Source organism: Barbus barbus (genome assembly GCF_936440315.1).
Source record: "Barbus barbus genome assembly, chromosome: 20".
NCBI classification, from domain to species: Eukaryota; Metazoa; Chordata; class Actinopteri; order Cypriniformes; family Cyprinidae; genus Barbus; species Barbus barbus.
In genome coordinates, this window is record NC_136748.1 from 23521697 (window position 1) to 23536014 (window position 14318).

General features: G+C 34.4%; 1 protein-coding gene across 4 annotated transcripts in view; it reads left to right on the top strand.

Annotated features, from left to right (window-relative positions):
* LOC306886501 (neurexin-3a-like) overlaps positions 1-14318 on the top strand; it is a gene marked incomplete at both ends in the record, with an annotated part of 283146 nt that overhangs the window by 247604 nt on the left and 21224 nt on the right. For 3 of the 4 annotated variants that reach the window (XM_079443649.1, XM_079443650.1, XM_079443648.1), the window contains one exon: positions 6646-6950. In XM_079443649.1, coding sequence (XP_079299775.1) covers positions 6646-6950 — 305 coding nt within the window. Of the gene's footprint in view, positions 1-5185; positions 5276-6645; positions 6951-14318 lie in introns of all 4 variants that reach the window. The other variant, XM_079443647.1, reaches the window with a different exon arrangement.

Sequence of the window (14318 nt, forward strand, 5' to 3'; positions counted from 1 at the left end):
TTCCCAAATTTATTGTACTGTGTGAACGAAAAAATATTGGTCTGTCAAAATCGGTGGTATTTTTTTTATTAAAAAATATATATATATTTCAGTGTTATTTATGCACTTTTATAGTATTTATTAGTATTTAGAATAAGCTTTTTTTTATATTTTCAATTTTAGGATTTTTTATATTTTCAATTTTAACTCAAGTTTAGTTTTAGTAATTTTTATGTTATGTGATTTTGTCATTATTATTAATTTTGAGATTTAAAATATATATATATATATTTCTATTTATCTTTATTTTATTTTTCTTTCAATTTTAGTTTTGGTCATTTTAGTACTTAAATTTATTTTCTTTTCGGTAGTTGCCAAGGCAACATTTCCAATTTTCATTTAAGATTTTAATCTGAAATCTAGATTTTTATTTGATTTCAGCGTTATTTTAATTAACGAAAAAGATTTTTCATAATTTTAGCTTTAGTTAACAATAACAACACTGGATAACTATTTCAATGGCAGTGGCATATATATATTTCTGTAAGTGGATAAGGCCCCTAAAACTTCTCTTGAGTGTTTTTTGCCTTCTCTCAATGATTTTCCCCCTAAAAAAGACACAAAACAGCAATTTGTCACTGTGAAACACAACACAGTAGTGTTTATGAAGAGACTTTTTTTTTTTTTTTGGAGACTCAAATAATACTTGGCAAGGCTGATGGTTTCATGCAATAAGCTATATTTGTTTTCAGCGAAACGGCAATGGCATCCCGTAGCAATTTATCACTCGGTGGCGAGAACAACTGCACACAACACTGCTGGATTACAAAGGGAGAATATTCACAATCACACGGTTGTTCTCATGAATTATTTTGAGTTGTTGTTATTAGCAGCCTTTTCCACAGAGAGAGAGCCGCAATTATCACATCTAATTATACAAAAATATAACAATTTCTTTGAAATATCTCATACATTTTAAATGTGGCAGTAGTCTAGGTCAGGGACAGGCAACTTCGTTCCTGGAGGGCAAGTGTCCTGCAGAAGCTAATCAATGTCTTCAAGATCACTAGATAGTTACAGGCAGGTGTGTTTGATTAAGGTTGGAGCTAAACTCTGCAGGACACCGGCCCTCCAGGACCGAAGTTGCCTATCCCTGGTCTAGGGTTTCTTTGGCATTCAGTCGTTTTACCACAGATCCATTAAGGTTTCCTCTAATTTAGAATTAAAGGGAATTAAAATGCACAGATATCTCATATTCTTGTATGTGTTTGTAAAACTTAATCACAGTAGGAGGAAAACTCCCCCGCAGAGTGTGATCCTGTGCCATGTTAACACCTCCTAGTGCTGTTTCATTTTCAAAGAGCCTTTCATGTTCTCAGGAATGAGAAAAGGTGTCATGCCCTCTGTACTGCTGGATCAAAGCAGCACAAATCCACAAATGTCTGTGCACCAGGCGGTCCTCCATCCCTAACCCCACTGTCCCGGCAACAAAGCTCCTAAAATATTTTACATTTTTGGTTTTTGAATATAAAATCATTTGGTTTATGTAATGCTAAGATAGGCATGAAAAGAAGAGAAGAAAACAGAATTGGGGCGCAATTCAGGCTGAGCTTGAACCTTCATCTCTCACACACCATAGTTCAGATATTTTAAAATATATCTCAGTGTTTTTGTATATGTAATAAAAATAAATGGGGTCCAATGCAGTGTTACTTTAGAATTATTTATATACTATTATAGTACTTAATATTTTTTGAATCAGCTTTTAGTTAACATTTTTGGTTTTTATTTTTATTCAATTTTTCTATTCTATTCTATTTATTTTAGTAATTTGGTTGTGCTTTTTTAAATGTATATTAATTGTAATCTTATATTAATTATTGTATAATTATTTAGGTTTAGTAATGTTAGTAATTAAATTTAAGTAGTGTTCAAATTAATTTTAGTTTTTAGTACAATGTAGTATTCTTTTATTTAATATTTATGTGGTATTTTATTAATTAGTTTATTAATTGTATGTGCTTTGTCATTTATATTCTTTTTTAAATATAACTTGTTACTTGATTTATAATTTCAGTTTTAGTCATTTTAGTAATTAAAAATAGTATTACTATTATTTTTTAATAAGTTTTTTAATTAGTAAAATGTTTATATATATATATATATATATATATATATATATATATATATATGAAAGTATTAATTTTCCATTTAATATTCATTTTATTACATTTTTATTAATACGTATTTTATTAATTTGTTTTATTAATTTTGTTATGTGCTTTTTCATTCTTATCCTTTTATTATTATAACACGTTACGTATTTTATAATTCATAATTTCAGTTTTAGTCATTTTAATTCTTATCCTTTTATTATTATAACACGTTACGTATTTTATAATTCATAATTTCAGTTTTAGTCATTTTCATTCTTATCCTTTTATTATTATAACACGTTACAAATTTTATAATTCATAATTTCAGTTTTAGTCATTTTAGTAATTCAAGTTTTTCATCTAATTTTTATTTTGTATTATTAATTTATTTATTTTTGTCAGCTTTATTTCAGTTAACAAAAAATAATTTTAATAGTTTTAGTTAACAATAAAAAACTGGCCCAATGTTGTTTTGGACCACATTTACTTTTATTGTTTCAACTATTTTTCAAGGAAACTCATACAGATTTGAAAAGAATTTGCAGGTGAGTACATGATGACATAACTGTAATCTTTGGATGAAATATTCCTTTAAAATCTCTGTATGTGAGGTTTATTTTTAGGATCCAGTGTTGTGATGTCTAAGCTTTGGATGAGCCCATCTTTAATGAGTTTCCACCATCAGACTACCCTGTAGTGCCACCACTAACACCTCAGCAGAGCTTAGAATGATAGCAGTTGACATTGCCTCTCTTGAGGATCTATTTAGAGCACAACACATTCTTTACCAGGGTAAAACTGAATTTGGGACTTGGTAATATAATAGGAGGGAATGGGGAAAAAAGCTATGTGTGTGGTGCGTGTGAATTTCTGAGCGGTCATGGCCTCAGCCGGCTGTACTCCCTCTTTCCTCTGATAATAAGCATCCCATTCGTTCTCTCCATCTGCTCTCTTCTTGTCCCACTGCCCTCCCACACGTCCAGTACTTGTGTTCCTTGCTAGCCACCTGCAACATCTGTCTGCGGTGCTGCCACATGGTTAAGTGTCTGTACTTGTAACACAAGTATTGCAGGTTAGGCCACACGGGTGGCTTTAACTGGGGTTACTCCGATAGTGCCCCATTAAAGGGACAGTGTCATTTGTGTGCCATTTACTCTATGGCTACACAATAGTGGATAAAACTGTTGTTTCAATCATTTTTGTTCTGCAATAAATAGTGCAATATAAAAAAAATAGGAATTTCCAGCAGATGACTTGAATAACTATATTTTGAATCTAGAATGATTGGGGTGATTTTGTTGGGCAGTGCATCTGCATAGAAAAAAAAAATAATAAAAAAAAAAATAATAATACTTTTACTTTGAAGACTTCTTTCCATGTGAACCATCTTTTTAGCTCTAAATGATAAAAACAAAATAAAAAATAGGGAAAACGTAGGTGTTCACACTTGGGCACACACATTACACAATGTCTTTCAGTCACTATAAAGTGAAGCATAAAATTACAAAAAAAAAAAAAAAAAAAAAACAGTTTTATTTTATTTATTTCTGATTTAATTTTGATTTTAAGGTTTTAGTAATTTTTTTTTTGCTTTATTTTTCATTTTCAGTAATTGTTTTATTGTTATTACTTTCTTCTGTTTTTGATTGTTATTCAACTTTTTTTTCATTTATTTATTTATTCATTCACTTATTTTATTTTATTTTATTTTACATTTAGGCATTTAGCAGATGCTTTTATCCAAAGCGACTTACAAATGAGGATTTTTTTCCCTTTTTTTTATTTCATGGTTTTAGTTCTAATTTCATTTGAAGTGGGGTAGGTTTGTATTTATTCAATTGAATCACAGCCTTTGCGATGTGTATCGAGTTAAGTCATATGGCAGTAAATTATATTCCAATATATTGTGCAGCCCTAATTGTTCCAATACTGTGTGCATATCACAAAACAAGATACAGTTGCAAGTAGAGTTGTCTCAGAACTCATCCTTCCCTTTTGTGCAACATAGAACTTTTATTTTGTTTTGTTAGTTGGCGTTCCTCTCAGAGGCTACCTCCGAGCGGTTGGGCCTCAGAAGTGTGTGACTCGAATTCCAGGGTTTTGAGGGTATTGGATGCGCTTCCTGCTGTCTGAAGACAGCTCTGCCAATGATGGAGGCTCCCTTTAGGCTGGCCCCCTGGTACACCCCTCCTTGGAGTCCTGAAATTTGGCTCACACAACATCCTGCAGTGTCGTGCCACCCTTAGCACTCGAAGTCATTGTTGTAACAGCACGACGTTGTGGCCCCCTGTCCTCAAATGACATCCAGAACCCCCTCTGATCAGCTTCCTGCTGCGTCTCCACGAGCCCACAGTCGCATGGAATATCAACACGGCTCTTTGGGCTTGCCATTAAAACAAACATCCCCAGACGCATCTCATGAGTGGAGGCCCGCGCCTTGCTTTTGCGTTCCATTGGTACCAGCTCATTCATCAAACATTATTTCACAACTATATAATTTCCGTGGCTTTGGAAAATAGAAGCAGCTGCTGTCTAGTTCTTGTTTGTCAATGGTGCTGTATGATTATGTCTATTGAAGTGGTTTTCTGTGTGAAAAAATGTAAATATTGACTGGCATCATTAGCAATCAGCAGATAAATTTGTATATAATTATGAGTATGTGAAGCATGAAAGAGTGTATGCTGTCATCTTTTGATGGATAGATGGATTGACCGCAGGCAGCTAATCTGCTGGCATTCATTACGCATCTCTTACCGATGAACCCAATTTATTATAAATATGTTTTTATCAACTCCGGTGATGATTGATTTAATTCCAAGAGAAGATGGAGTAGACATGTAGTTTAAATAGTGTTTCATTACTGGAGGAAACAAAAGAAAATTAACTGTCTATGAACACAAACAGCTTTCAAAAAAGGACATAAATTTACATAACTAAACTCTTCTAAAAGTGTTTAAATAACTTCAAATATAAAATATTGACAGAAAATGTAATTATGAGTATTTTAACAGTGATTATTGATTCTTAAAGATGTCTTTTAAACTTCCAAGGTAACAGCGATAATGAGAGAATTCAAATGGCCAATAAGAAAATTCCTTTCAAATATGCCCGGCCCGTAGAGGAATGGCTTCAGGAGAAAGGTAACTTCCTCCTTTTTAATTTATTTTTATTTTTTATTTTAATATATATAGATTTTACCATTTTTCTTTAGTTCAATTTTCTTGTTTATAATATATAGATAAATAATTATATTGTATATTGTGTTGCACCCATCACATTTTTGCCTTTTCAGTGCTCGTTGATTTTTGTATTGATCTTAAAGTTAGACTAAATAATACATACTTTGTTCAATGGTTCAATATTGGCCTAGTAAACCTTTTGTGAGTGTTTTAAATGTAAACATTAAACCAAATTAACATAAACATAAATTTGACTTGACTTTCTGGCTGATATAAAGGAAGGTGGACAGACAAGGTTTAGTGAAACACAGGTGCTATTACAGCCAGCAGCACAGGAAGTATCAAACCAAGAAGAAAACGCCAGCATGATTATTGTTTCAGACATTAATTGCATATCATCAGGAGCCCTCCTCATTATAATCACTGGAATTACTCAAGAAATTAGGACTTTTTATTATAATCATGAAGTGATGATTTCTGGACTCATTTAACCCAGAAATTGTTTATTTATTTTCATTCTTTCTTTTTTCTGAATTGTTATGATCTGTCTCATGCTGCAAAGTTTTTTATTCACAATCACAGAATATTTTGTCTATTATTTTCACTGATTCTTGAGACACGTGACGAAACATGTTTGAAAACATTTAATCTGTCGTTGTTTTGAAAATTGCATTAATATTATTTAGAAATAATTGCTAGAATGTTCTGAGCACAAATAATCCTTTTTTATTTTTATTTCATCAAAATTATCTTAAATACAATGTTTTACTATATCAAAATGTATCCCAAATAATAAAAATATATATTTTTTTTTGGTTTATATTTTATGTCTCAGGAATCAGTGATTTGTACATTATACCATTTGTTTATAACAAGACATTTTTACAGTAGACAACTTTTTCAGCATTTTTACAGTAAGAGTGGCTCTATCATGTTAATCTTTCTATTATTTCAGAATACATCCATGTGTCAGTCATAAGACATTTTGTTTTTTAATAGTATGGATGATGTCTCTTCATAGAGGCAATTAAAGTAAAACTTGCTGCAACCATCATGGGCTTGTAGCTAGACTCGTTCAGGGAGACATAATGGGTCTGGTTTATAGTCTGGCCCTCCAAATGTTTACGACGTGTCTCATGGTAGTATAACCCTGAGCATTTCGGAAGAAAATTAAGCCATAGTGATCCAGCACAACCATCTAAGTCATTGTACTTTGGCTGGGTATTGGTTAAGTGCTTAAAAGAGACATGAATCTTGTTGCCGAACAAGATATTTTGTGCTCTTACCGACCCATAACCATGAAATGTTCTGGATCTTTCTTGCATCCTCAGGGCGGCAGTTAACGATATTCAACACCCAGGCCACGATAAGAATTGGTGGTTCAGACCGCAAGAGGCCATTTCAGGGCCAACTCTCCGGACTCTACTACAACGGCCTCAAAGTTCTCAACATGGCTGCTCAGGGCAACCCTAACATCAAAATCAATGGTAGCGTCCGCCTGGTGGGGGAGGTTCCCTCCGCAGGTTCAGCCAGAACCACGGCCCTCCCCCCGGAGATGTCCACCACCTTTATCGAGACCACCACCACCATGTCCACCACCACCACGAGAAAACACCGCACTCCACCCACAATACAGGTACGACCCCAGACACACAAGCACGAATTCAAATGAAGACATCAGTGGGAACTGCTGAGACTAGTATAAGTTACTATAAGGTACTGAAGGCTATTCAAGAACTTCAAGAACTCTAACTATTAAGATAACTATCAAAATAAAGATATTAGCATCCAGCTGCATTTCTGACATTTCATCAGTACTGGGGCACGTCATGCCTACCAAATGTGTTGATCTCTTTTTTTAATACTTTATTGCATAGAAATGCATAGAAATCGCTGTTCACAAGCTGCATGTGCAATAAAGTTGTTACTGCTTCATTGTTGACAAATAATAGAAACAAGTTTTGTCTCCTACAATTTGCTGTAGGTAAATACTCACCACCTCAGTTTTCATTTTCTGTCTTATAAAATATATTTTTACATTAATGGACGAATTATGTTTCCTGCTACTTTAAATGTTTAAACTTTTTAAAGTTGAGTAGATTCTAATTGGCTGTCAAAGTTTTTATTGTTTATCAGTTTAAAAAAAAATCGTTCTGAAAGTGATTCCAACAATGTAGCTCCTTTGTTTTGTTATTATTATGTATCAATTTATAGCTGTGAACTTCCCTGTTATCATAAAATTACAACATTGATAATCATTATGGTTATAGTCCTTTGGGAGAAAGAGTCTTAAGACTGATCATAGTTTTTTTAGTTTTTTGTCAGTTGCATAAAAACTTGGTTGGTCTAATGAATTATTAAGTAATAATAATAGTATTATTAAGTAATAGAATAGTATTTCTATTCTCACAGAATATGTTTAACTTCATTTTTATTGTTATAGTATAGCCTTATGACTGATTTTAACTTGTTAAGTTAAATTTAAGTTTAAGTTTAAGTCTTAAATTGGTCTAAGACAGATTTTTTCCCTGTTAGCTGGTCAGACACATTTTTCAGACACGGTTTTAACATAATGTTGTTTTTATGCGACTGGCATGTGTTTTCGCATGTGTGCCTACATCTCCTCATCATTTCTGATTTGGGAACTACACCACAAATAACGTCTGGCCCAGATTTACAATTCAAATAAATGAGGACACAAAAATAAATATCCGTAATGGATTTTGGGTGGTTTTCTGCACAGCTACACCTTCCATTCTGCAGAACGTCTCAGTGCTGCTGACATCGTTCTCCTTAATTTATTACGCTCTCAGTTTGGTCCAATGATTTCCAGTGAGCTTATTTGTCAAGCTTAGACCTATTTCTTTAGCTTTGAGTTTGAAGATGCAAATTTAACTGTGGTATTAAAATGAGAAACAATGATTGGACCATGCAAAGGTTACGTATGTCACATATGTGGACAGGGAAAACACATTACAACAACAAATACATTGTGTCTGTGTGGGATGTCAAATTATAAATATGCAAAACAGAGGATTCTGTTTCATTTAGGAGAAGTCACTCAACCAGGTGCGTCTGAACGATTTTCCAACAGTATGCAAACATCTTGCTCCAGTTAACGAGAGCGCAAGCAGTGTCCACAACTTAATTTTATTAAGGTTGAGAGCATCTCTGACACATTTTTGTTTTCATGTTTTTCATAACCGAAGAGAATTGTTTATAATTCTCCCCGTCCTTTAGATAAAGACACGAGAGCAGGCGAACAAAGCTTCATTCGCACACTCTTGACAACCAAACAGAGTGCCGCCCACATAAAGTTTGACCGGGAGCCAATAAAACACTGTGGTTTGGCAAAATGCAATTAGACTGGCCATTTCATAGGCATCCTGGTACAAATTGAGCTGGTGGAAATGATATTAAAGCCATCAGTCACCTCTGTGTCTGAGACACATTTTGGCAAGAGACATTTGTAATCGTGAAGCCCCCACAGTTGACCGCATGAAGAAACTTTGCGACTGACTAATGCTGAGGGAATTGGCGCTACAAATGTGTTCTTCCTAGTCGGATGATTTGTTGAATTCGAAATGCATCATTTTGGTGAATTAATTAAATTTGTGGAAAATTAATTGTAAATTACATCATAATTGATAGAAAATGTGAAAATGTTCATTCATTCATTCATTTAAAATTATTTATTATTTAATAATTTACTTATTCCAATTAATCATATAAAATCATTTAACCACCCAAAAAAAAAAAATAATAAAAAAACTCTTCAACTTGATTCTATCATGGCCAATGGTTCCACACACTTGAATCAAATTATTTGGATATGATTGAATCAATTCATTCACTTTTGTTAATTAGTATTTGAGTAGAGAAAACATGTTTCCATCATGTGGAAGCACTGTTCATGATTTAATCAAGTTCAGCCAAACACTCACAATAACATGGTAATAAGCTAAATATAACTGTTTTTTTGCACATATGATGTTAGATGTTGGCAGTATGAAAATGCTGCTGGTTATCTTTAGTACTACCAGTGGAGTTGATATTATTATTAAGGCATCTTGAATTCTTGTGAGCAGGTCCTCAACCAAAGCATATGCTAGACAGTTCATCACAATGGTAACTCACCCAAAAAACACCAACATAACAGAAAGTATTTTAAAATACTAACTTAACAGTAGATTAAACATTAACAATTCTTGCTATTTTCTCATTTTACTGAAAAATGCATAAATTAACTCTTTATTTTAACATTTACTCTCCCTGTCCAGCCGTGTGCAAAGCATGATGGGAAGTGTATCATTTTGAGCTACTTGAGTGAAACATCATCTTTTAAAATGAAAACATAAAGTTAAGCCAAAGAGTAACGTTTTAAATCAGTTGCATGATGCAATCTTGTTTAAACAAGGAAACTGTTATTTGTTTGAATTGTTTAAATAAAGTGAACAGCATCAAAAAAGCATTTTGAATGCATTTATATAATTGTTTCACAGATTCACACATTGATCAGTTATTTTATATAATTCTTTCATTGTTGTTCAATCCTATGGCTGTGTGGTTTCAAGGAATATTTGTCTTCATGAGTAAGAGATTAGAGATATCTTTCGAGGTTCATTTCGAGTTTTTTTTTTTTTTTTTACATCATAGGACAGTCTTGTGAGGCAGTAATTTCTCATTGCTTTTGCTTTAGTATTAAAACACTTAGAGGATTTGTGCTGGTTAGACAAAGTTTGACTGAGCAGTGAAACAGACACAAATCAAGCGTAGCGTTAGTTCTGGCAGGTCATGTAAGTCAAGCTAGCATCTGCTGACTCTCAGCTGGTCCACATCTACCTATAGGAATGCAATGCCTGTCACGGTATTCCTATATAAGGTCTATCCAGTATTATTCACCAGCTTTATTACTTGCTCAGGAGCAAATTACCCTCCTCCATCCCCAAATCCTCCTTTCCTCACAATCAGGACTTGTCTTTCTGATATTCCTTATTTCCTGAAACAGACTCCTTTAATCTTGAATCATTTTGTTACACTAAAATTTAATTAAGAACATTAATGATAACAGTAATGATGCTACACTTTGGTTCTGTTCTGTTTACCTTAAGGGGGTTATTGCTGCTTTTTACCCAGAACAGAAGCATACCGCCAATCCAAACTGTATGCTAAGTGTCAATTATTTTGAAGATAGTGGTCCTAACAGAACTAACATTATTCTCTGCTCATTCAACCTTTACTTCTGCTTTCTGCTCTTCCTTGGTGTCCTCTGTCTTCATCTTCGGCTGATTCAAGACGAAATGTATTAAAACACTAATTTTGAGTTCCAGACAAAATTCTGTTAACAGGTTTTGGGTACCAAGCACAAAGGGGGATATTTGGTTGGATCTAATATTCTTGACATGGAGACTCGATCTAACATTTTTGGAGTTATTGGCAGGATGTCAGCATATCTAACAGTGCTAAACGTGGCATCCCAGTGCACAACGAACCACGGAGATGGAAATGTCCACATACATTAAAGCTGAAGTTGACCATGTCTGACTTTAGCTGGAAACCGTAGATGCTCAGTGAAGCATCAGACTGCATTACAATCTGAGCACAAACAGGCAAAACGCATGCAAATGCTGCGGTAACGAGAGAGCATACATCTGCCTGGAGCAGAGCCACGCTTGAGAATAAAACAATTCTCTGTGACGCACTCTCAAAAACAGCTCTGCTGTGGGTCTTGTTTGGCTTATGAGGCTAATAGATGCTCGAGTAAACACAGCCATAGATTGTTATCTGATCTAATAAGGCAGTCACAGTCACATATTGCGTACGAAAGGGTGAAAGACGTGTGATGGTATTAGAGTGAGTCATTTTGTTGGTGTCACTTAACATGACTGGAATTAAGCTTTTGGAAATAGATAATAATACACCCACAGTTGTTTCTAACATGTTTATTTATGTATTCATTTTTTAAATCCCCGTCCCACGCTTATTGGCCCATCTTTAGATTCAGGCGTTCTTTGTAGTCGCTATTACTCAGTTAAGGCTGGAATGAATAGCGTTTTCCGTTGAAATATTTTGCCATTTTCATTTTCCTTTGTCACTTCGAGAAACAAAATAGCAAAAAACATCATACAGCCAATAACAAATCATCAAAATGGTTTTTATATTAACAGAAAATTGGCAGTAAGATGTCAAGTGGAGAGTTTGAAATGAGAATTAAGAGCGAATACAGGCCTCACACACAATCATGAGGATGTATGGATGTATTGTAGGTACTTGAGTGGAATTGGCAGGAGGATTCTCATTAATTCTGATCAGTCTAGTAGGTCAACAGGCTGCTGGTCATGTTTGCTTTCTCATCTTAATTTGTGTAAACAGGATCAGTAAACAAGTGGTGTGTTACAGTTGAGGAAGGAATATAATTGTAATCTGCACTCCCCTACATGTATTGTGTTGGGACGAGAGATCTAATTTTAAGCCATTTGCATCGAACTGGAACAAGGTCTGTGCGGTTTATTCGGCTTAATTAAGTCCAGAGCTTTAGAGACGTAAAGAAGCCAGGCTTGTGCGGATCTCAGCGTAGAACTCTTTCGAGGTTTGCTTAAGTACGCTCTGCTGTTCTTCAAAGAAATCCGTCTGGAAGAGAAGTCTTGAGAGACAGATCACAAGGAAGGGTTTTTCTTGTTTTAATCATGTTTAGGAAAGGTGCAGAAACAGAAAAGATGTAGCTAAATGTGATTTCTTGGCTTATGCTGAAAGAAGAACTACGCAGCACGATGAGACCGTTAGCTTTAAAAAATTAGAAGCCCAAAACATCTTGTTTTTTTTTTAATAGGAGGAAATAAAATTAGGGAATATCTGATAATGTTCAGAAGAATCCCCACCTAGGTGGTAGTCAGATTTAATGTGGAAGAAGCTTGTAAAATTTACTTTTTCTTTACCTCAAGGTCTATCTTTATTTCATTAATGAATCTGAGATTATTCGCCAGGCTGGATTGATGGTAAACCTCACACATGAGGGGTGTGTTTTCCTCTGGGCGTCTGAATCATTGATGTAAGGTAGGTTAATTGAGCTGCACACATTTTCATATCAGAGGGGTGGGATGATGATGATATGTATTTCAGGGCAGCGATTTCATTTCATGTCTGCGGAAAGCTGAGGGACTACATTTGGTCTCATACATACTTTGGCCTCTAATAGAAGGGATTTGGGGCATTTATTGTCGTTCCATCCTTTGCTGCACTGCTGAAATGTAGTACATTAAAGAACCGTGTGCCAGAGGGGATCAAACCCTTAGTGAGACACAGCAAAGGATTTTCTCTTCGAATTAGCCCACTTTCAGCCATGTTGTCATAAGTGCTCTATTTGCTTTAAACAGGATCCCAGACAGAATGATTTAATGAGCTTGGGCATTAGGATGGATAATGCATATTACGGTAGTGTTGATTTTATTAATATTTCAGCTTATACTGTGTGTAAGAGCATAATGGAGTAAGACAGGACATGATGATGTACCTGTTGTAAAGATGTTGTAAAGGTTAACGATAAAGCGATTGAATAGGACACATCATTGCATGCATCTAATGATGCATTTGAAGCAATTTTTAAAATGGACTTGCTATTTTAATATTTTAAAGAAGTAGTTATCTCAAAAATGAAAATTGCTCCTAGCTTCTATGACTTTCTTTCTTGTGTGGAACACACAAGAATAATTTCTTTGAAAAATATCCCGAATAGTCTTTTCATTATCATGAAAATGAATAAGGACTGGTGCTGTTAAGCTCAAAAATGACAAAAAAGCTCTAAAAAGTATCAAAAGTGAAGTCAAATGAATGCTTTCTGTGAAGAACAGGCTAAAAATTTAGTCTTTTTTCACTCAAATATTATAAAAAAGTACATTGTGATTCTGATTTGTGAACAAATCATTATTTTGATTCAGTTCTTTTCAATGGATCGATTAGTCCAGTTTACAAAACCAGTTTGAATCATTTGTTACTGATCCGGTTTTCAAGTTCAACTCACTGGCTCAATACGGTTTCAGGGGTTAACAGCCCACTGGATGTGAAAAGTATCAGTGAAATATGGTTTAAATATCAGTTTGTTTGTCAGACAAACCATTTTATTGCTTTATAGGTCTCATGAGTCATACAGACTACTTTTATAATATGATATTTTATGGCACTCCAGTCAACATTTATTGAAAGAAAGAGGCATACTGGTTTGGAACAACATGAATGCGAATAAATTATAACAGGATATTTATTTTGATGTGAACTATGCCTCAAATGCAATTTAACGATTTAAAAGATTGCTTAATGTGATTTAGAGATTAATCATCACTGAATGCACAAATTCTTGTTTAGTGCAGTGAATGCAGACGGCTGGTCTTGATAAGTATTTACGCTCCTGTTTTTAAGTTGTAAAACACTGAATCTATGTAAGACACGAATGTGGCCAATTCCAGGGATTTTTATCTGTCACCATGTATCAGCTGTGCACAGCATCTAGCATCTCTTGCTGTGTTGTTACTGGGAGGACATGTCGAGAAACAAACAAATTACTTCAACGTTGTGATGTACCTCACGGAAACAACATGATTCTTGTGGATTTAATTAAGCTGCCGCACTGGGACCCTCGTAATTGTCCACAATGGGAACAACTAATGGATATTTTTGCATATTAATTGCTTCCTCATGAATGAAGTATAGAGTTAACCGAGGGTTAGCAGTTTTGGACTGCAGATTCTAATTATCATATAACCAAACAGAATTTAGCTTCCATCGAAATGGAAAAAGTTTAAACAAAAATGCATATGTTGACTTTCATCGTGTACGCATAACAGGCTGCGTTTAGAAAACACAAAAACTAAGTGCCAAGGTACAGTCCGTCTAGCATAAACTAAAAGCTGTACACTTTCTTCTGCATGAAAGCTGGCAGACAGTTCAGGGGTTAACCGCACGATCCACTGAGACAGAAAAAATACTGTCAGCAATGGGAGTTGCTGCACTA